The sequence below is a fragment of the Trachemys scripta genome, chromosome 9 (assembly GCF_013100865.1).
Source record: "Trachemys scripta elegans isolate TJP31775 chromosome 9, CAS_Tse_1.0, whole genome shotgun sequence".
NCBI lineage: Eukaryota > Metazoa > Chordata > Testudines > Emydidae > Trachemys > Trachemys scripta.
In genome coordinates this window covers 11,962,501-11,985,041 of record NC_048306.1, presented here as the reverse complement: position 1 = coordinate 11,985,041, position 22,541 = coordinate 11,962,501, and the positions used below count along the sequence as shown (strand labels likewise).

The window sequence follows — 22,541 nt, the reverse complement described above, 5'->3', positions numbered from 1 at the left end:
CCTCATTAACATTAGTGGGCTTGGGATCAGGCAATTTGGAAAGAGACATTTAAGCCCTATCCACTGGAGAAAAAGATCACTGTAACAGGAGGCCTCACCCTTAAGGACCGGAGGGCTGGGGCCAGCCAATCCTGGTTACAGACTGAGCCATACCTGGAAGAGACCAGGGTGGTTGCCCTGTTAAGAGCAGCAGGAGGCTGCAGTGAAGGAGGGGATGCTCAGGGATTAGGGACTACTAGGAATGAGCAAGCTTTAGCAGAGACTAATGGGAGTTAGGACAAAGACTTCACCTGGGTAGGGCACGCCAAAGCAGGAAAGATACCAGGCAGGAAGAAGAGACGCCTTTGTTTTGTGTAGACATTTGGATGGCCTGGAAAACTTTATTTTGAATGTTTGTTGATTTAATAATGCAGAGCCCAATGAAGGATGGGAGTGGACAAAAGTGGTTGGGGTTTTTTTTTTTTAGTTTAGTGAACAGTCCAAGAGGGGAAACTGAGGAAGGCTGCCTGTAGCATGACGGTAGGCCACAAGGGGGCACATCAGAGGCATCTGGCCTGATTACAATCACTAACAGAAGTTAGCCAGGAACGACTATATGAGTGTTCTTACCAGTGCAAATAGCAACCAGTATAAAGTGGTAGAAAATAAGCTACCTGCCAACAAAGAAATCAATATGCCAGTGTGCATCAGTTGGATCCTGTGGTCTATATACAGCTTTTGTTTCTGTGCACCAGTCTCCGAGGCATTCATTTAGCCATGATATTTCAGTTTTTAAAGGACCAAACCCCTTTTGCAGAGTTATTTTAAGCATCATTTGTTTGAGGCTGGGAGGGTGTAATATTCAAGACGAGATGCAATACAGAATATGCCATTTACTTTCACAATATGCCAAACCCACAGTAAGCATGTTCAAAATCACACGGAGCAATATGCTATTGCAAATGCTTTCTCAGTCCTTAGCCAAGACTTCCCGTGAAATCACTTTCAGTAAAGGTCTGCAGGATTTGGCTAACTGTTTTTAGTTGGAATTCTCTGTTGAAAAATGAAATGCAAGGGGAAATGTTAAAATGTACTGTAGAATTCATATTCATTTATTGTGCAAATAGTCATATGAAAATTTACAGTAAGATTTAGCTCTCAAAAGTTCCAGTTGCCAGCAGTTGTGCCTTATCAGCTGGGAGTTTACAACAGCATGTCTGATTGACAGAGTAGGAGAAGAAAGCAAAAGTAGAGACTTCTGCTTGGAAGCAGAGGCTTTAATGTAACAAGGTGACCCCAGTTAAAAAAAGGAGAATTAATAATATCTCACAGTCTTTTCTACTCTTTCCTCACTGTTACTTAAAACGCTCCGTTAAACGTTGACTTCACTAGTAATCCCTCTAATCATTCCCCAAGTTTTAGCCAAAATATTTAATTTTAAAAAATGTCTATCGGATTTAAATTGAACTCACTGACAATGGAGGCAATTGTAGAATCCCACAAACTCTTTGGAACTTTGATTTTTAATTAAAGGATGCAAGAGAATTTTTAATGTAGATAAATGTTAACTCTTTTGGGTAATGCATAATGTGAATAACGACGTGCAATTCTCTGGGTGTTGGGCATGGATCTAGATGGGTCACTAGAGCCCTATATTATATGTAGCTATATATTAACTATTACTCCAGTTGTCCACGAAGCTCAGTTCAGTACGTGATCGCTATGATCCTGCTCCCATGCTGGTGCAATGAGACTCACTAGAGGCACTGCCCACTGCATCCCCTGATTCAGGGATTCTGCCATCGATGATAGGACTTCTCCAGATGGGTCCAGGGTATTATGGCACACACTTTGCTTCTCGTCTATATGGGATTGGTCGTAATGCCCAGAAAGCCAATGGAACAGGCTTCAACTGCAGCCAGTTTTATCTTAGCATGGAATGGTGGGAGCTTGCCCCATTACTGAGATTTACATCTGGGTATAAAGTCTTCTTTTAAAGAAGCCTTCTTCTTAATGCCTTCTTTTCTGGCCTAGGGGTATGTCTACAGTGCAGTCAGGAGGTGTGATTACAGCACACATAGACATACCTGAGCTTGCTTTAATCTAACTAGCTCAACGCTAGCTTGAATAATAGTAGTGAAGCCACAGCAGCAAGGACAGCAGGCACTTCAGTATGCACTCAGGGTGGGCGGTGCTAGTCCGTGCCGCTGCCATGGCTTCACTGCTATTGTATCACACCTCCCGAGTCCCAACTGCAGTGTAGACAGACCCTCAACCTGTAAGGCTGTAGTAGGCCAATAGGGCAACCCGGGAGTTATAAGACCTATACAGACCAAGCACAATAAAAGTGAAATTACTCCATGTGGACGAAATACCATACAAGGCCATTGCATAGACTTTTGCTTACCTGTGGGGAACGGGAGGACTCTGAGTATGGCTGTTTGCAAAAGGTATTTCACCCCGGGCATAATTGTATTTGTACCATTTTGTAATACTTTGAAAAGACAAGTTGTTCCATCAAATAAGGTCTCTTACACCTTCCTCTGACGCATCTGCTACAGGTCACTGTCAGAGGCAGGATACTAGATTAGATAGATGACTGGATTGATCTGCTATAGTCAGTCCTATATTCCTAGTTGAATGCAAATCACAGAGGCTGTTTCTTTCTTCTAACAACTTTTAAATTAAAAAGATCCGTTTATTTTTCAGTTTTGTCAGCATGGCAAAGCTGTGAACTACAACCATAGCTTGCAAATTTAGAATGTATAGATCTGTCAAGGTAAAGAATGCTGACCCCATGTACATACATTAGGTATGTTTCGCAGGCAGAAATACTATAGTGACAGCTATTTATTTAACTTTTCCTACTTTGTTAAGTGAATCACTTCAGGATATTTACTTTGCACTTGTAGAAATCAGACATCTCGTCAGAATGTTTTTGTTTCCTTCATTTGATTCTGCGAGAATCTGCTGGGTTAGTGAACAAAAAACATCCTGTAAGAAACTGTCCCAGCAATACTTAACGGCCAGCACAGTGTGCCAAGGAAGGGGCAAATACTGTCATTTTTGATAGACCACATCTAGCCTTTTCCTTTTTTCACATTGCTCTAATTGTCTTTTTCCATTAAAGTCAAACATGGATTGAACCCCCGCATGCCAGCAATCACAAAAATGTGTTTAAATTGATATGCATCGTGACTGCTGAGTAAACAGCACAATAAGACCTTACACCTGGCATTGGCCATCTATAGAAATTGCAAAATGTATATAGCTGGAGGACTAATTCTCACTCACATCAGTTAAGGACACTAGTCAGCAGCTCACAGAACTGGTTCCTATGTGAGAATGCAGATTGGCCCAGAATATTTCATAGAATCATTCCCCATGTTATTGTCTTGTAGTGAGTGAAGCTGAGCAGTTCTACATTTGGATACATATTGTTTGACTGTTGATTCATTGATCCTTTATGTCTCTTTGTTATGGCATTAACCAGTATTGCGGGGGGGGGGGGGTGTGAATAAATGTAGATATATGATCTATACATCAAACTATCAGTATATAATTGCTATTTATAGATATCAATATGTTCTGTGACTAACTACAAATAATAAACACACTAACAGTAAATGCTGTAGTGACAATTTTCATGAAACCTTGTTTAGCACACTTTCGTGATACACATTCCGTTTTCCTTTCCATTTTTTCCTCTCGATGTTTTCTGGAGAAACAGTCTTTTTCTCAGTCAAGATCTGCAGATTTTCTTTCCCTCACTGTACTCTAAATTTTCAAAGTGACTGGTGCTTTTGGGAGCCCAGCTTGAAACAACTTAAAGGGTCCTGATTTGCAGACGCTGAGTATTTAGCATTTTATGGAACTCCGGCTCCTTTAAGGTTTCTCAGGTTGAGCCCTAAAAGAGTGAGGTGCCCATTCTGTTCCAGTGTAAAAATTGTCAACTACTAGCATGGCTGGCCCAATAAGACAGTTCTTCTAAATCTAATTTAGTCCATTTTCACCTCCTGGTCTTGATCCAATTCCAGTTGAAAGTCTTTTTCATTGACATCAGCTCAAGCTCCAATTGCCCATCTTCTTTCTTTGGAGCTAGGGATACCAGAGCCTCTTCAGCAACATCTGTGACATGTGCATGCAGAAAGAGATCCAACAGCTATATTTGCATACTCGAGGAATGGGCAAGATTCCCCAAAATTCACTGGTGGTGGCTGCTACTGCTGCTTCAGCTACAACTACAACTGGCAGGCAAGCAACCATCTGGCCTTCAACCCAAATACTGAATGATCCTTTTGGCTATCTAGTATAGCTAAAGTCATGTTTCAACGAAAACTTATCTAGAAGCTGATTCCGTGGAGAGAAAAGAGAGGCAGCAGAACCATCTGTGTTTTGTTTTATTTCTTTAAAAAAAAAAACTTTTTTGAGAGAGAGTGGGAAAAGAGGCTTCTTTACTTTATTACCTGATCAGTCATTTGAGTTTTAATCGTTTTTCACAAATCCGATTGATATGAATATTGCTCCTAGTGTTGCTACCTTGCAGTTATACACAAACTTTATTTGAGGGGCTTTAAACGCTTTATGAACAGTACACATGTGACGTGGGAATTATTACATCCATTTTACAGAAGGGTAGACAGAAGCACACAGGTTTAGTGACTTTCCTACTGCCTCGTGACACTGGCCAATTTTTGGAATAGATCCCAGAATCTTGCTGGGAGGAAGGCCTCTCCTTTAGCAACTAACCCAACATGACTTCCCCTATGACCATTTCTAGTAGCTGCCATCTCACTGTCCATGTGATACCATTCTAAGAACATGTAAATGATGGATAACATAAGAGGTTTATATTGTTACTATCTACTGCACATTTTAGTTAACACGGTAATTTCCCCTCATGGCTATTTTTCCTTATAGTCTTTTACAAGGAACTTTATTAAAAGCTTTTAGCAATAGAATTTTCACAGTTATTTTCCTTCACTGACATCTATGCTTATTTGTCTAACCTCTTCTCTGTATGTTATCCTCAGGTAACCCACTAAGCATTGCCTGCAAAGCATTCTTTGGATTCAGTGGAGAATCGGGCCCCATGATCTACTGGATGAGAGGGGAAAAATTCATTGAAGAACTAGAAGGTCACATTAGAGAAGGGGAAATCAGGTACTGTTTGGAGTATTTATTTTACTGCTAAGAAAACGGTAGGGCCCAACTGAGAATGTTTTTAACAGCTTTTTAATTTGAACTGAAAATGATTTTCTTGTCTAAAAAGAGATGGATGGCTGTGAACCAGTGCAACATTAGCTCATTGCTTCTGAATATACTCTAAAGACAGTGTGGCTATCCATGTGTTCTGAGGATATGTCACCAATTTCCCTAGGCTACCGCTGACATGCTTCTGAATGTCCTGGGGGTTGTTTTTGGCCTTTAACTATAATGATATTGTCCACTACATTTGCCCCAAGTGGCTGCTCTTGGGAAATTAATGTTATTTTCACTATCGATATTAATCCTAAAGATGGATGGCCACCTGCCAGAGATTTCCACACTGTTTCTCTTCTATTTGCCCAACCAGCATAGAGAATGTACAGTGCACATAACTTAACCAGTGCCTTCTCTAAGCATTTATGTGTTCCTTTCTGCAGAGAAACAAGTAATCGTGAGGTTTTTGTTTACCCATCTTGTGCCTTTTTTGTTTCATCAGTCATTCAGATTGCTGACCATTGCTTGTTGTAAAAGTTTTAAAGAAAAGAATCCTTCATAATATGTGTCTCCTTAATTTGTATGAGTCCAAATGAACCTCGTAGTTCATGGAGTTTGTACGTAACTATATTCCCTTGTCATCCCCCGTTAATGTTTCCCTGACTAAAAACTTCTTGAGTAGGACCCACATCTTCATCTATAAAAAGCAACAGAGGGTCCTGTGGCAGATTAATCTGAAGAAGTGAGGTTCTTACCCATGAAAGCTTATGCTCCCAATACTTCTGTTAGTCTCAAAGGTGCCACAGGACCCTCTGTTGCTTTTTACAGATTCAGACTAACACGGCTACCCCTCTGATATCTTCATCTATGTTTGCCCAACTCATGGTGGTGTTCCCAATTCTCCTTGACAAATGATGAATATAAGTATTAAAAGAATCCAGGTTCTTTTCACATCTTCCATCTCTCACCTGTTTAAGACCCATCTTTAACAGCAAATTATCAAAGAAATCCAAAAGAACGGACCCAAAATTGCCCTTTAGTCACATGTAAGATTCCTCACAAAAGGTAAGAAGGGTTTTTGTTGCACAGTTGCCGTGCTGTTTAATGACCACCAATATAAAATTCCAACAAACTGCTGCCCGCATTAATGAACATTTTAAAAACTCTTCATATGGAAGTTCCTTTATAACAACAGAATGATTTTGTCACTCCCCCGGAACATCTCTTGATTCCAAACTAAGTCCCCTGTTCTGCCCCAAATTACATGCATGCCTCCTCCACTGACTTCTTTGAGAACTGGATGGGCATAGAATTTAACCCGGAAGTTGCAATATCTTTCAGTAGAAGTACATTGGGCTAGGTTCCCAGCTGCAGCAGATCTCTGCTCAGTGCCACAGGGGAAGGTGGAGTCAAAGTTGGCTGCCACGCATCCGTCTACACTTGCCAGAGATTGCTGGAGCCCAGCATGATCTGACCATGCGCCCTCCTGCAGCCCAGCATGCACTCCACTCCGGAGGGCATTAAACTAGCAGTGAGCCCTTATCACAGATTACAATTGGTTTCTTTGTCTGTTGGCTTCTCAACTTCTATGATTGAATCAGAGGTTAAGTTGTATTTGTGTTCCGTTGCCCCATCTAATTGTTCCTCTTAACTAATTTCACATTTCCCCCCAATTAAAATCCCAGATCGGCGGGTAGAAATCAATCTCTCGGGGATCGATTTATTGCGTCTCATCTAGACGGATAAATCGATCCCTGAATCGACGTGCTAACTCCCACCTCATCAGGAGGAGTAAGCGCCGTCGACAGGGGAGCCGCAACGGTCGATTTGTCCCCGTCCTCACAGCGGGGTAAGTCGAATAGGATATGCCAAATTCACGTACATTATTCGCGTAGCTGAATTTGCGTATCTTAAATCGACACCTCCCCCTTAGTGTAGACCTAGTATAAACTCAGAGCAATTCAAGAATGTCTTCTCTTCAGTACATCTAACAGCTCCATATATCCCCTCTTGCTTTTATAGACCATGGTCAATGTTAAAACCTCAGCACTTGCCAACAGCTCCCATGCTGTTATTTTAGGTGCCAGAGTTCATGCTTTTCTTTGATTTGGAAATAACCACAGCAACCACATATGTGGTAACTGTTTGCAAAAGTTGATTTTCTCATGGTGACCAGTGTTGTCTACATCTCAGATTGACCATGCCCTCTTAATTCAACACTAAACACTGCTGTCATGTTAGCAGCACTGCAAGCCTGCCCATATCTTCCATCCAGTCATTGTTATTGATCTTTTCCAAGATAAAAGATATGCAACTGATGCTTAGAAATTGATTAGCGATGGTAGGCCCTGTCTATTTGACACTTGTCCTACCATTCTGCTATTAATGCATCAGCAGGTGTGTCCCTTTAAATGCTGAGATAAACTTGTAGTAACTGGGCATTGATACAATCAGACCAATGAGTCTCCAGGCATTTTTGCGTTGCTAAAAGTCTAAAGCTGTATCTCTACTGTGTGTCTTTGTATCTAGAGAAGGTTAGAAGCCGATCCCTTTGCTTTTCAAACTGAATCTGAATCTTCCCTGGCTACTTCAGATATTTTCCTTTACACAAGATTTAAGCTACTCCCTTCTGTTCTGAAGAGAATGTAATATAGCTGGTGAGGTCTTTTGTACACAGTCATGTGACACTCTAGAGAATCTATGATATCCATTTCCTCCTATAATATTGATAATTGACGGTGAATTAATCTGTACTTTTTTAGGAGATCACTACAATGTGGACTCAGATATATTCCTTTTGAAGTCATATCCATGGGACTATTTGCAAGGGTAACGACTATTCAGCATGGTTAAGGGCTGTAGAACTGGGTCTGGAGTGATTTATCAAGGGATTGTGAGATGGCATGACAAAGAAGGTGAGGTCTGATCACCGTGAGGTAGTGATTAGCATTGCAGGGACAAATCAAAGGCGGGATCTTCTTTTTTGAAGTGAGAAGGGCCCGCTCCTACCGCCCACCCCCTTGAATTAAATTCACCAAAGGATAGAATACTGTAGGGAAGGGGGTGGGGGATGAGACCTTGCCCATGTTCTTCTTGCCCAGGGGTGGGATTTCCACACAGTAATAAAAATGTCATGTAAATTGAACCAGTGCTATTAAACAAGGAATAACAGTCTTTCAGCCTGCCTGCAGAGTTGTGAATTGCATCTGATTATCAAAGGAGTTCTCAGTGAATTTCAGTTCTATTCCTTTGCCACAGCTGAGAAATATTGTCCACTATAAATCTTACTTTACAAATTACCCTATCAATTGCTAATATTTTTGTCCTCCCACGACACCGTAAAACAGTTTACAAATCCCTTATAATGCTTGTCTTGGAAAATATATTTGTCTTTTTTTTTTCTCCCCACAAGAAGCGTCTCGGTTTTTAAAATGGAAATAATTTAATTCCTATTCAATGCATGAAAAGATGTGAATGGGGACATTTTAAATTGAAAGCCTCATTTTCCCTCACTGATTTATCTCGCTCTCTGCACTCTCGCCCACACAAGTCAATTAGCAGGTGCAAAATGCTCCAAGAATACGTGAAAGCTTCTATTCCACTACGAGAAGTAAGAAAGCAAAATTACTACTGCTATTTAGCTAGCATGTTAGGGTGTGTCCGCACTGCAGTCACAGGGTGTGAATGCAGCTCGCGTAGACATGCCTGAGCTAGCATTAATCTAGCTAGCTTAAGACCCGGAGCAGTGAACCACGGCAGCGCACACTTCAGCGTAGGCTAGCCACTCAAGTCATTGGTTCCAGCCCAGGCAGGTTTGTACAGCTTACACTGAATTCCATGATGCCTCAGTTTCACTGCTCCAAGACCCATTGCAGTAGACAAACCCTTGAGTGCTTTATAGACAAGTAAGAAGATGATGACCCTCCCCTGAAGAGCTTCCAATCTTAAAAGACAATATACAGGCAAAGAACGGGGAATGAGACGGGGAGTGATTAAGCAATGAAGCCCACCATACAGCTTGTTAGTTCAATGGCTTCTGTTTGGAGGTGTCTACATATGTGTCCTTTCATCTACAATCTCTCTTTCTTGAGGGAAGAACGAGGGTTTTTGTGCCTGTTGGAAGTAGTGGCCCAGATCCTCGGCTATATACGAGAAGTGTACATCGCAGGGCGGGAGTTCGCCTACAGATGCGGCTGTAGATCACATGTTGATTAATGAAGGCCCCGATCCTGCAAATAGAGTCACCTGTATGTACACTTATGTGTCTAACATCAATGAGAGGGACTGTAATGATCTGTACCTAAGTCATTGTATCTCAAGTTGCTGCATGGGAATTTGGATCCCTGGGTGAGTCAATGGCAAAAATCCCACTGACTTCAATGGGACCGGGGTTTCTCCCTGTGTATGTGGATCCCTTTGCAGGTTCAGGGCCTGAGTTTGTTAAAATTCTTCTGTACTTCCCAGAAAACATGGCTCTGTCTATTCACAGAATCAGTTACAAAATGCAGCCATTTAGAGATTGCACATCTTGTAATATTCTGTGTTTGTATGTGACATATTTAAAGGAATTTCTCATGAGCTCTGTTCTGTGGGTAAAAAGCAAATGAAAGGTCTAACCCCATTCGGAGCATCCTGCAGTTTGCTGCCTTTACCCCAGCCCACCCCAATATTTAAGTGTCTCTTCTCATTTCCATGATAAGATCCCCTTCTACTGAATTTATTTCTCTGCCATTTTAATTAGCAACAGGCTAAGTGACAATGATTCTCAGTCTACGTGCAAATCCTTTTTTTTTTTTTTTTTTTTTAAGAGAGCTCTTTTTAGATGATTCTGCATTATTTAAGTGTAGGGTGAATGGCTGGGACTTTAATTTTAAATGGCTTTGGAATAATAGTTTATTTTATCATAATTTTGAACTATCTTTATAATTGTCACCGTGTGTAAGATTTGCTCATTATAATAAATCTAAGCCTGGGAAACCCTGAAAACTCATGAAGTGCTTCTGATTAATGCCCCCGGATATCTTTGTTAGCTGTTTTATTCCTTCCCTGCAGCGTGATTTGTGGACCAAAATGGGGAGCATATTGTTTACCAACAGAGAAGAAAGACAGGCCAGGGGTAACTATCTCAGCAGATACAAAGAATATTAATAAAGAAAATGGAGTAAATTGATTGGACGTGTAATGATTCAGCCAGATGGAACGCAAGCAAGAATTTAAGTCTGCAAGCTGAGCATCTTCTCTCTGGAGGTTCCCATTCTGTCCAGAAATGATGCCAATTCAGCTTTTCTTGCAGTACTTCAACCCTTGCAGTCTGTGCCAGAACCAGAAATGCAGAAGTACACAAGAATTGAAGATAGTTGTGCAAAAAGAAGCAATTCAAACTTTTCCAAAATTCAAAGATATGCTGGGGGGAGGGGGCAGTCCTGATTCCCAACGTACTTGTGCAGATACAGTGTAACTAGAGAAAATGCGGTTCCCTCCAGTATGGTTTCTGAGAGATTGTCTCAGATCGCATGAGGTTTCTTGGTTTTAGAGGCAGCATTGAAAGGGATTAACATACTGTAACTAGGTGGTTTAGAGAGGCATTTGAGTCACAAGCTCAATGCACACCCAAACTGTAGGGGTGGTCAGAACCAAGGGGCAAATCCAAATTCTGGACCTGATCCTTGTAAAAGTCAGGATCTGAATCCTGGATCTGACCACCCACAAACTCCAGATCACTATGTGACAGCTGAAACCATCTCTTACTTTGGATCCGATTTTAAAAAGTTGTCCACTCTCATTTGGGCATCAAAATTTGTTGCCAGATTTCCCAAAGCGCTCGGCATGCTGAGTGCATGTTTGGTGCTGAGTTCTTTTGAAAATCTGGCCATGTCGCAATGGGAGCTGCCAGATCTCTTTACCTTGAGACAATCTGGCCCCAGGGTGGGTGCCAAGCACTTGAAAATCTGGTCCTGAGCTCTTCTGAAAATCTAGTACTGAGCACAATGGGGTCCCCATCCCGACCTATTCCTGGTTGAAAATTGTCTATCTAAATTGTTTTTCAGTGGGGAAAACAATGTTGTTGTTTTTTAATTAAGTGAGATACTTTCCGTGGAAAAAAAAAATTCTTTTCATTGAAAACCTCAAAATCCAAACATTTTTGTTTCAGCCAAAAGTTTTCAGATCTTGTTTTTATGATGAAAAGTCAAAGTTTTCCTTGGCAGGGGTGGGGGGGGGCTTTTCCAGCTAGCTCTGCAATACAAATGATAAACAAGACTGTCGCTGTTCTTTTGGGCTTCCGTGGGGAAGGGATTTTGTTCTTTGGGAAACTTTAATTTATTTTAAGAGTTGTGATGGCAGCCCCTGTAGACATACCTGAGCTAGCATTGATCTAGCTAGCTCAGGTGGCAAAGCAGTGAAACCACTGCAGCATGGGCAAGCCATCCAAGTAAGTCACCCGGATCCCAGGCAGGTTTCTACAGCCCATGCTTCCTTGGCTTCGCGGTTCCAGTACCCGATCTAACTAGATTAAAGATGTGCCCATAAGCACTTTGCATTCTTATTGCGCTGCATTATACACGGTGCATGTAAAACTATACTATAGTCCAGGGGTAGGCAACCTATGGCACGCAAGCCGAAAGCGGCACGCGAGCTGATTTTCAGTGGCACTCACACTGCCCGGGTCCTGGCCACCCTGTCCGGGCGGCTCTGCATTTTAATTTAATTTTAAATGAAGCTTCTTAAACATTTTAAAAACCTTATTTACTTTACATACAACAATAGTTTAGTTATATATTATAGACTTATAGAACGAGACCTACTAAAAACGTTAAAATGTATGACTGGCACGCGAAACCTTAAATTAGAGTGAATAAATGAAGACTCGGCACATCACTTCTGAAAGGTTGCCGACCCCTGCTATAGTCATTACAATACTACACTATTTGTGAGTGCTGTGCAGAGTTCCTGATACATTTTTCTCACACATTATGCAATAATACACTAAGAGGGCTGAAGTGACTCCGTTGGCTACAGAGCTGATTATGTAGATGCTGCATTTCCTGTTGCGAACTTGTTAGATGTCTTTTACAAGCAGCTGATCAGCAACAGTGCCATCATCAAAACCCATCTGGGTTTGTTTGTATTGGTCGGGTTTGATTTTTACATGCTGCTGCAGGATTGCAGGAACCCAAACCCTTCCCCTTTGTGCCTTAGAACATGTGAAAGACTGAGCAACAAATCCTTGATCCTCCACGTGGTGTGCCCATAAAAGGGGCAGAGCAGAATCCCACCGATCCCTGGCTTTCCGCAGAGCTGCATACCTGCTTCCGTAGGTTTTCCACCAGATCACAGTATGCAACCCTGCTTCTGCAGCACAGCCTCGTCTTACTCTTCCCTGTGGCCTCATAGCTGTCTTTCCCTATGCATGATCCTCCCATTTCTCCTCCACCTATTGGGGGCCCTTTCCGGTCTCCTCCATGCTGGGTAAATGGAAGGCAACCTGTGGCCTTTTGTACACTGTGTGGCATATGGTGATCTTTTCATGTGTATCCTGTCCCCATCAGACTAAGAGGAGACGTCATTCTTCCTTTCAGACTCCTCAAAGAACATCTTGGAGAGAAAGAAGTGGAATTAACATTAACCTTTGATGCTGTTGGGGAGGCAGACCTGGCTAACTACACCTGCCACGTGGAAAACCGAAATGGACGTAAGCATGCCAGTGTCCTTCTGCGTAAAAAAGGTATTTAACTCTCCCATGCCTTAGAGAATGGGGTGAGATCCTGGCTCCATTGTAGTCAAATGGCAAAACTCTCCTTGACTTCAAAGAGCCAGGATTTCTTCCTGTGTGCTTATTGCAGCTAAAATACTTGCGCATTGTGGCATACGTGTACCATTAAGTGTAACACTGTTTTAGAGAACTACTGAGCTCATATTTGGACTCAGTAATTGAGTAATATGGCCCCAGCTCAAATGAAGTCAAAGAAAGAATTCCAATTTAAACCAGCTGCAAATTTGAAAACACACACTATTTAATATTGAAGTTCATTCTTTTCGTATTTCTCCTTTATCATATTTTCACTGATTAAACTGAGCGTTTTAAACAATATAGGTGCATGTTGATTTATTACAGTAACAAGAAGGAAAACACTGCTACAGAGTAGACTGTTCATAGAATCATAGAATATCAGGGTTGGAAGAGACCTCAGGAGGTCATCTAGTCCAACCCCCTACTCAAAGCAGGACCAACCCCAACTAAATCATCCCAGCCAGGGCTTTGTCAAGCCGGGCCTTAAAAACCTCTAAGGATGGAGATTCCACCACCTCCATAAGTAACCCATTTCAGTGCTTCACCACCCCCCTAGTGAAATAGTGTTTCCTAATATCCAACCTAGACCTCCCCCACTGCAACTTGAGACCATTGCTTCTTGTTCTGTCATCCATTACATCCAATCGATTGTTAATCCATTACCATTGTGTTTAACTTTACCATGATATTTGCAGGATTCCCTGTGCTGAGAATGGCAAATATTGCAAGTGCCATGATATTTTTAATACCATTGGTTATAGAAGAAACATCCAAATTAGTATTATCTTTTAAGCAACTCTGTGGTTTAGCACAAGCCATTATCTTATACAGAATGTAAACAGTATCTCATTAGAGTCCTTCCCATGTTGTTAATTTCAACATTCTCTCTCATTTGTAATTAGAGTGACATTTAGAGGGAAAGACTCCGTCGGCCTTTCCCCACTGCCTCCCCTCTGCCAGAACCTTTCACTGGCACGTAGAGCTACACACAGCAGTGTGGACACAGCTTGCGTTTCACTGCCATGTAGAGCTACACATACCCAACATGTGTGGTGTAGACGTAGCCTTATGGAGATCCCCATTCAGTCTAAAATGAAGCATTTCAACAGGTACCAAAGCTATGAAATTGTATCTATTGGAAAAGCAAAACTGAGAAGGCACCGGAAGCTCACAAAAGGGTAACAAATTGGGTGCATTGCTACTATTACTCTTGGTTGTAAATGCATTTACCAGAAAAGTAAAGTTATTTTTATATGTGCACCTGGAAGTGTCCATATAAAGATTTCTAAAGCAGTGTTTTGTTTCCTTTACTGAACATTTAGGATGCACAAGGAATAGTAAGAAAATTTGAGGCATTTCAGAATGCTAGTGACACTACATAAGAAATATTGCTGAGTACAGAATTTGGAAGTTGGAAAGGACCACTTTTCAGTCATTCTATCATCTCCCCTTGCACTGTGACTGGATACATTTCATATTCTCCCTAGAGTACCACCAGTAGTTGAATTTCAAGTCTTGCCTTGAATATCCCCATTGGTGGCAATTCCAGAGTGATTTTTGGCTGCTTGTCCCATTGTCTAATTGTCTGCATATTTATAAAGTTCTAATATTTAACCTAAATTTCCTTGTTGTGCCCTAAACTAATCACTTCTTATCCTATCCTAATTGCCCTTTGTCTCCATGTATGGACTTGTAAAGTACCCACAGACCTGTGAATATTAATCATGATGCTCCAACTATAATATTAAGGATCAAAAAGAAAGTCAAACTTTAATTGCTGTATGGAGTTTCTGGATTTAGGCACTGATCCCTTAAAGAGCATGCTTAACAAGGAAACTAAAGCCAAGGAAATTGTTCACGTGCTTAGATTAAACGTGTGCTTAAGTCCTTTGCTAGATCGGTGTTTTAATTGTCTTGCAAACAGGAAGGTTCGTTTCAAAGGGTAAAAAACACAGCTGTCCCTAGGCATCAAGAAACATTGGTATTATATCCACACAGTAATGGTGTTTTGTCTAGTTATTTAGGATTCAGTGTCATCCAGAGTGGGGCAATTTTGCCTACAAATTAAACAACTACAGCTTTACATGGACAACTTTACATGGAAACCAGTCTGATTGTCCCACTTATGAAAACAGAGACACTGGTGTGTTCCTGAGCCATGAATACCACAGTCTATTCTCTGTCACACATTTCTTCACGGGTGTCTTTCAAAGACACTTTATTATTTGCTTTGATATATTTTAAAATGTATTTTCCACACAGTCTTTGCCCCCACGCTGCCTGAGTATGCCTGTTACTTGGGAGTCCATAGGTTATGCAGTCCTCATTCACCTACCAGCAGCTTCCCTCAGTAAATAACAAGGAAATAGCTTAGAATTCCCTTTAGATGACTTTGAAAACAGTCCATGGCTTTTCTGACAAAAAAAATATCTAAGTGCACTACAAAATGTACTTCTTATAACAGAAATAACTTGTCAGGAGCTGCTGAGTCGAATCAATCAGTGGCCCGAGTTGAAAGACGCAGTAGGCTTTTCAATGAAAGGATACACTGCAACAATATCAGCTCAACACTTATTTTCAAGAACGTCCACTTCACATCAGACATAAAGGAAACAAATTTTGTATTTGATGTCATCATTAGCCATGAAGGAACCTTCTGAGCTACACTGAGCTATTGGTTATTGGGTATTTCTAGTTCTCTTGGCATTTGAACCAGCTCAGTGCTCCAAATCATATACCATGGATTAATCTTTTTCATTATTTTAAATAAGAAATATTCTTTGCACCTTTTCCCTTTACTGATTTTCCCTCGTATAATAGCATAAGGGCCAGATTCTTAGATGCTTCATGCTCTACAATGCCTTGCTCCACAAGTTATCCCATTGACTTTAATGGGACTACTCAAGGAGAAAGGAACTACTCGTTGTGACTTGGGGCCTGAATGAAATATATCTGAATGTATTTTTTGGTTTTGATAGAAGTAATGGGCTAGACTGCAAACTACACCAAGATTGGAGACAGTGTAGCTCAGGGGAAAAGGTCTCGAAAGCCTGGTCTACACTGCAGGAGGGGATCAATCTAAGTTAAGCAACTTCAGCTACGTGAATAACGTAGCTGAAGTCGATGTACTTAGATCTACTTACCACGGTGTCTTCACTGTGGTAAGTTGACAGCTGATGTTTCCCCGTCGACTCCACCTACACTTCTTGCTCCGGTGGAGTACGGATCGACAGGAGAGCGCTCGGCAGTCAATTTATCACATCTAGACTAGACGCAATAAATCGACCCCGCTGGATCAATCGTTGCCCATTGATCCAGCGCATAATGTAGACATGCCCTAATAAGTTTGGGCCAGTCAAGCACTGAAACAGCCAGCCAAAGGGACTGCTGGGTCACCCCACATCCTACCTCTTACATATCAGTTAAGCAGAGGGGGAGAGTGGATGGCATAGAACCAGCTACACAGGCAGGGTTGAGTATGTTTACATTTAGCCTATTCTCAACCCCATATTAGTGGAAGATAGTGACAAACTGGGGCGAGTTCAGAGGAGAGGAAGAAAAATGATAAGGGAGTGAGATGGGCTAAGTTATGAAGAAAGATTAAAACATGTATAGCTTGGATATTTAGAGTGGTCTATGGGAGGTACAAGTCGGGCTAATGGAATGTAATTAAGAAAGACAAAATTTTGGATGAGTGTAGAGCTATCAGACTATGGAGTAGTCTCCCAAGAGTAGTTGTGCTACTTCCATCATTCAGGACTTTTAAAACGAGCACTGAGAAATGCAGAGTGACTTTTTCCTTCTCGTACTTCTGTGGGACTATGCTTTCTTGCTGGAGAGATCTTGCAGATTGGAAATTGAAACTGAAAATAAGTTGAGGGCATCTGATGGTTAATTACTGTAACATGAAGCATTGCTAAATGAAACTAAGCCCAAAATGTGCCCACCTGATGTTCTCTTTTCAACCTGAAGATGACATCAGTGGCATAATGGTACATTTTCTTAGCATCTAAGATTTTGTAAACTTTATGCTTCTAAACTTTATGTCTTGTATCATCCTAGTTCTTTGCTTTATGTCTCTTCGAACTATGTTTGTCAAAGTGGTAAATATCTGCACTGACATCTTGTGTAAAGTAATCTGGGCTGTTGGTGATAGCTGTGTCAGCTTGTCTTCTTGTAAGTTTTATGGGTGGCTGAACTGCAAAGCAAGGCTGAGTAGTTCTAGTGTCTATTCTATGTCTGAGACGACACTTCAGTCTGATAATGGGCACCTCCAGTGCTACAGATTTAGTTATTGTAAGTCATTCCAACTTTTGTCATTGGTTTGTCAGTGACCGGCAGAACTCCGGGGACCTGGGTTCTATTACCAGCTCGGCCACTGGCCTGGGGTCGCTTCGCCAATCTGTGCCTCAGTTTCCTCATCTGTAAATGGGGACAAAGACTCTTACCTCCTTTGTAAAGTGCTTTGAGATCCATTTATGAAATGTGCCCTATATAATTATCATCATATTAGCATTTTCCTGGTGCAACATCAGCTGTAATCTATAAATGTTTACGCCAGGCTCCACTTGTACTGCTCCAAACTCTGGCAGTTTTGCATTATACCATTTCCTGAAGGCCAGCATATTTGGGCTCTGTTAGACCAGAGTACTGAGATGATTAAAGAGACAAGGACTCGCCACAGAAAACAATCCTGCCCATGGCCTACAGACACACACAGGAACTGTTAGGATTGGCTGTAGAGATGATACAAACAGTTGTTATGGCTTACAGAGAGAAGGACTCAAATCTTTGTAGATCCATCTTAGTTATCATAAATCAATGGGCCCTTATTGTCCACAGTGTTAAACCTGGGTGGGGGCAAGAGGGAGGGGATTATGTTTGACACCGAATATACAATAGAACATAATGGATCTTTCAGCTTTGTCCATGGAACAGCACAGAGGAAGGTAAAATTAAGAGCAAAAGTGAAGAGAATGATTAATTTATTTTCCAAAAAGGGAAAATCTTGATCTCAAGAAATTCTCCAGTACTTTCCTGAGGTCACTCTTCCATGTAAACAATCACTGTCATTCTTACAAGGCTGTTCTGTGGTTGTAAATGGCAGACGAGATTGTTCCTGTGGCCACAATGGGAGTGCCCGGCTGATATTGACCGAGCAGTCCTGGTTGAAAACTTTCAATTTCTATTCCATGGGAAATTCTGATATTTCAAAGTTTTCTTTCATCTCGATTTGAAACAAAAAGTTGAAATTTCAGAATTTTCTGTGAAATGAAAATTTTTTTTTGGCAAACATCAAAAAGACCTTATTGAAGAGCTGCATTTCAATAAGGTTACACTGCTTGGTTTTGACTTTGTCTTATCGATTAGTATAGTATATTTGTTATAGTTTATCGATGAAGAAACAATAAAGTCGAAACAAAGCACTTCGATAATTTTTTGTCAAACATTTGGACAATGTCAATATGTTCCCGTGAAATTTTTTGATTTCATCAAATCACCATTTTCCAATGGAAAGCTGTTCCATCGGAAAGTTTTCAGCCAGCTCTAGTCCCTTTTAAGATATAGCACGTACTAAGCAAAAGTTTGAGAACTCCCATCTTATGCACATTGGTGCCTTTAGTATCCATCACACCAAAAAAAAAATGGCACTTAGCTGTGTCATGTACATCCCTGGCATCCCATTGGCCATTAACACTTGACATGAACATTATGTTGTGCACTCTAGAGGCTAGAACAGGGGTTCTCAAACTGGGGGTCGGGACCCCTTGGGGGTCACGAGGCTATTACATGGGGGGTTGCGAGCTGTCAGCCTCCACCCCAAACCCTGCTTTGCTTCCAGCATTTATAATGGTGTTAAATATATTAAAACATGTTTTTAATTTATAAGGGGGGTCGCACTTGCTATGTGAAAGGGGTCACCAGTAAAACAGTTTGAGAACCACTGGGCTAGAACAATTCTCAAATGAGTTAGCCAAAGCCTTGGCCTACCAGATAAAATCAAGTCACCTGCTGACTTTATAAATATAAAAGTTTTGTTTGGTTTTCTTTGGGTAACTAGAGTCTCCTAAATAACAGTGAAGTACATCTAGTATAATTACTCTTACAGACCATGTACAGTATTGGGCGCATTGTGCCAAAACGTAATATACAATTATCCTCTGCAAGCTATTTAGAGACTGATTAATACTCTGTGTAAATTCACTGCATAATTCCCTTGTCGAAGAGTTATGACTGTAGCCTCAAATGAATTTTAGATGGCAATTGTAGACTGGCAGTAGAAGGAGTGAATAGGTAAAGTATAATAATAGTTAATGAACTGAAAATTAGGTAGACTTAATTTTATAATGGCAATAAAGAGAAGCTGCTCAGTTGTACATGGGATTGCACACTGAATTGGTGCAATTAAAGCTTGGAAGGATCATAACTGGTCTGTCTTTTTCTGCTTATTCTAGATTTGATCTACAAAATAGAGCTTGCCGGAGGATTGGGAGCTATCCTTCTCCTGCTTATTTTGCTTGTGACTATCTATAAATGCTACAACATAGAGTTAATGCTATTCTATAGACAGAATTTTGGAGGCGATGACTCTATGGATGGTAAGTAGTCTCTCAGGGAAATTGACTATAAGCCCAAAATAGATATCCTGGGACCAGTGCTGAGGGACCTTAATTTTGATTGAAGCCAAGAGGTGCCTGAAGTCAATTGAAATTGAAGGTATTTAGCACCTTGAAGGATAAGGCCCAAAAATCCTATTCCAAAATCCACTGAAATTAATTGGATTTCTATTGACTTCAATGAGCAGGCAATAAAGGAATTGTTCTGAAGCCTCTTTTCTAATCCTTTTCTTGAGGACAAAGTGTGAATGGATTCCTCAGAAGAATTCGGTTAGGTGAAAATCAGTTCTGACCCATCCTCAGATTTCTTAAATTCCATTCATGTTTCCCAGCATCACACCCAATAAGAACAGTCACCAGTAAGGTGCATATTACGGATAGTTCTTGCTGGACAATTTCACTATATTTGCCGATTTAAAAAAATCAGCAAAATAACGCAGTAATTATTTCTGTTAACTAATACATCGATGCTATTTCTCCTCCCTCCCCCTCGCCCCATCAAACACTAGTTGGGAGCAGGAAAATAATGTAATGCAGATATGTGGACTATTTCAGAGGACTGACTGGACTGGAAGTTTGGTGTAAAGCAGATAATTTTTAAACGCTTTCCCCCTTCATATCTATGGTAGGCGCTTACCTTGTCTGCAATGAGACTACTCATGCTTAATACGCATGTGCTTAAGTGCTTTGCTAGATCAGGACTTTAACTGCTAGACACATGAGGTTGGATTCACCACTGCATTATTAGCCTCAAAATCAAAGTTTTGAGATACTGTAAAACGGAAGCAACCCAGATGTGACTCAAAGGTCCATAGAATTTGTTCCATGTTAGTGTACTCTGTGTCTGCTAAAGAGCTAGAGTGGCATTTTCAAATGCTTCTAAGCCACTTGGGAGCATAAGTCCAGTGAACGTCAATGCACCTGAATCACTTAGGCACTTTTGAAAATCCCACACCTAAAAAAACCCTATATTTTGGAAAAGCAGCGGGGAAGGTTTTTTCCTCTTATGCAAAAATAAAAAGTTCCCCCGAACTATTGCTTAGGCAGTAAGCTGTGTCAGTGTCAAAATAATAATCCTTTCTATTAAACGCTCGATGGATATGTTAAGTCAATGGGGCCAGAATTTCATCTGCTGGCTTCAAGACTGTGGATGCTACTTATGAGGCAGAGGAAAATAATTTCCCTCTTACTCTGTCTGCATTAGTAGAATGTAGAAACTATGGTTAAATATCATGACACAAAACAAATCTCTTCCAAATGGCCAGTATTCAGACTGACAATTCATCAGCTAAAGAAGGGCCAGGTTCTTAGGTGGTGTAAATTGGTGTAACTCTTTTGACTTTATTTCACACCAGCTATTTACTTTGATGCTTCACACCAGCTGGGGATGCAGCTCAGAGTGCCAGCCTCAACTCTGAATTGCCTGGGTTCTGTTGACTTGTGTTGTCAGCATCAAGTTATTGCTGTTTTTAATGTGATTTTGTTTTTCTTGTTTGCTTGGTTTTTATTTAAAAAACAACCCTGTTTCATGGAGGTTTAGAGAATGTCCTTTCAGCACACAGGTCATTTTGTGCACCTGTTAAATTCATAGACACTGACTCTGTTCGGCAGTGAGTGGGAGGTGCTGGGGGCAGGGAGAGGAGTAGGGGCAGGAAAAGGCGGAGCGAGGGCAGGGCACGCTTGAGGGAGGGGGTGGAGTGGGGGCAGGAGGAGGTGGGAAGGGAACAGAGCCTTGGGGAAGGAGGTGGGGAGGGGGTGGGAAGAGGCAGCACGAGGGTAAGGCCTTGGGGAAGGGACTGAGTGGGGGCCGGGCCTCGGGCTGAGCGGGGGTGGAGCACCCACGGGAAAAGCAGAAAGTCGGCGCCTGTGGTTAAATTTGAAAAACACGGTTGTATTTCCAATGGATGTTCCGGTTTGTTTAGAGCTATTACAGCCTAGTGTCTTATCCACAGAGGCACAGGGCCTTGGTGAAATCACAGGTTCTGTATCAATATTCCTTCTGCCTATGCGTTAGGAGTGAGGACAGGCATAAAGGTACTCCTGTATAGAGCCAGTTACAGGATTGGGTCCTAAAACTTTTTCTCATTTATTTTAAATGGAGGTGCTGAAACTAGGTAGATTTGTTTTATTCTACAGTTAAAAAATATCTTGTGTAAGTTTTCTTGGGTAAATTCACATCCCGTAAAGTGTGCCGCTATATTTTTAAAGAAAAATGCTAAGGATTAAAAGGTCCTATTCAGAGGCCTTTTTTAAAAAAATTAAAGCAGAGATTTTATCTAATTCACCTGACTCCAGGAGCCAGAACTCTAAGGAAGACACCAAATATCACAAAGCTGACAATAAGATCATGAGAGTTGACAACACTGAAGTGCACAGTTGGATGCATAAATGAGCATTGGTGCACAATCATTTAATTTGTGTGTGCAAATCAGATACAAAACACGTGCCTAGCTTTTTAGAAAACCAGACCCAGGAAGTCCACATGTGTTAAATACACACAGACACATGCACTTGTGTTTCCCAGACAAAATATTTTTTCTCAATAGCAAGTTAGATTTGAAACAATGTTCAGACATTTGTTAACCTTGAGTATTAACCTGATCTACATCGTAGCTTGATTGTTTTGATTTCACTCTACTTTAGAGCCAACGACAGTGGCCATCCCCGGGGTTGGCTTTACTACCTTGGCAAGGGCCTGAACTGTTAGTGGTGACATCTGCCTCCCTGATCACCCATTGGCTGTCCTCTGAACACCTTCTGGAAGGTTCCATTGTTGCCTAGTGTGGCAGATTTTGGAACAGTCTCCAGACCTGTCTGGTTTTAACCCTTTTTGCTGCTGGTCTTCCTGACTCAGCAGTGCTGCCATCCTTGCCATTCTAGTAGTTTGCTGATATTGATGAAATGTTAGGATATCAGTTAAACTAGATCCCATGCTGCTCTGGTGATTAAAGGCA

At 41.2% G+C, this 22,541-nt stretch overlaps 1 protein-coding gene across 2 annotated transcripts in view; it reads left to right on the top strand.

The window, feature by feature from the left end:
- IL1RAPL2 (interleukin 1 receptor accessory protein like 2) overlaps window positions 1-22,541 on the top strand; it is a 563,242-nt gene that overhangs the window by 526,099 nt on the left and 14,602 nt on the right. For both annotated transcript variants that reach the window (XM_034782543.1, XM_034782544.1), the window contains 3 exons: window positions 5,013-5,142; window positions 12,759-12,904; window positions 19,426-19,569. In XM_034782543.1, the coding sequence (XP_034638434.1) occupies window positions 5,013-5,142; window positions 12,759-12,904; window positions 19,426-19,569 (420 nt within the window). The remainder of the gene's footprint in view (window positions 1-5,012; window positions 5,143-12,758; window positions 12,905-19,425; window positions 19,570-22,541) is intronic.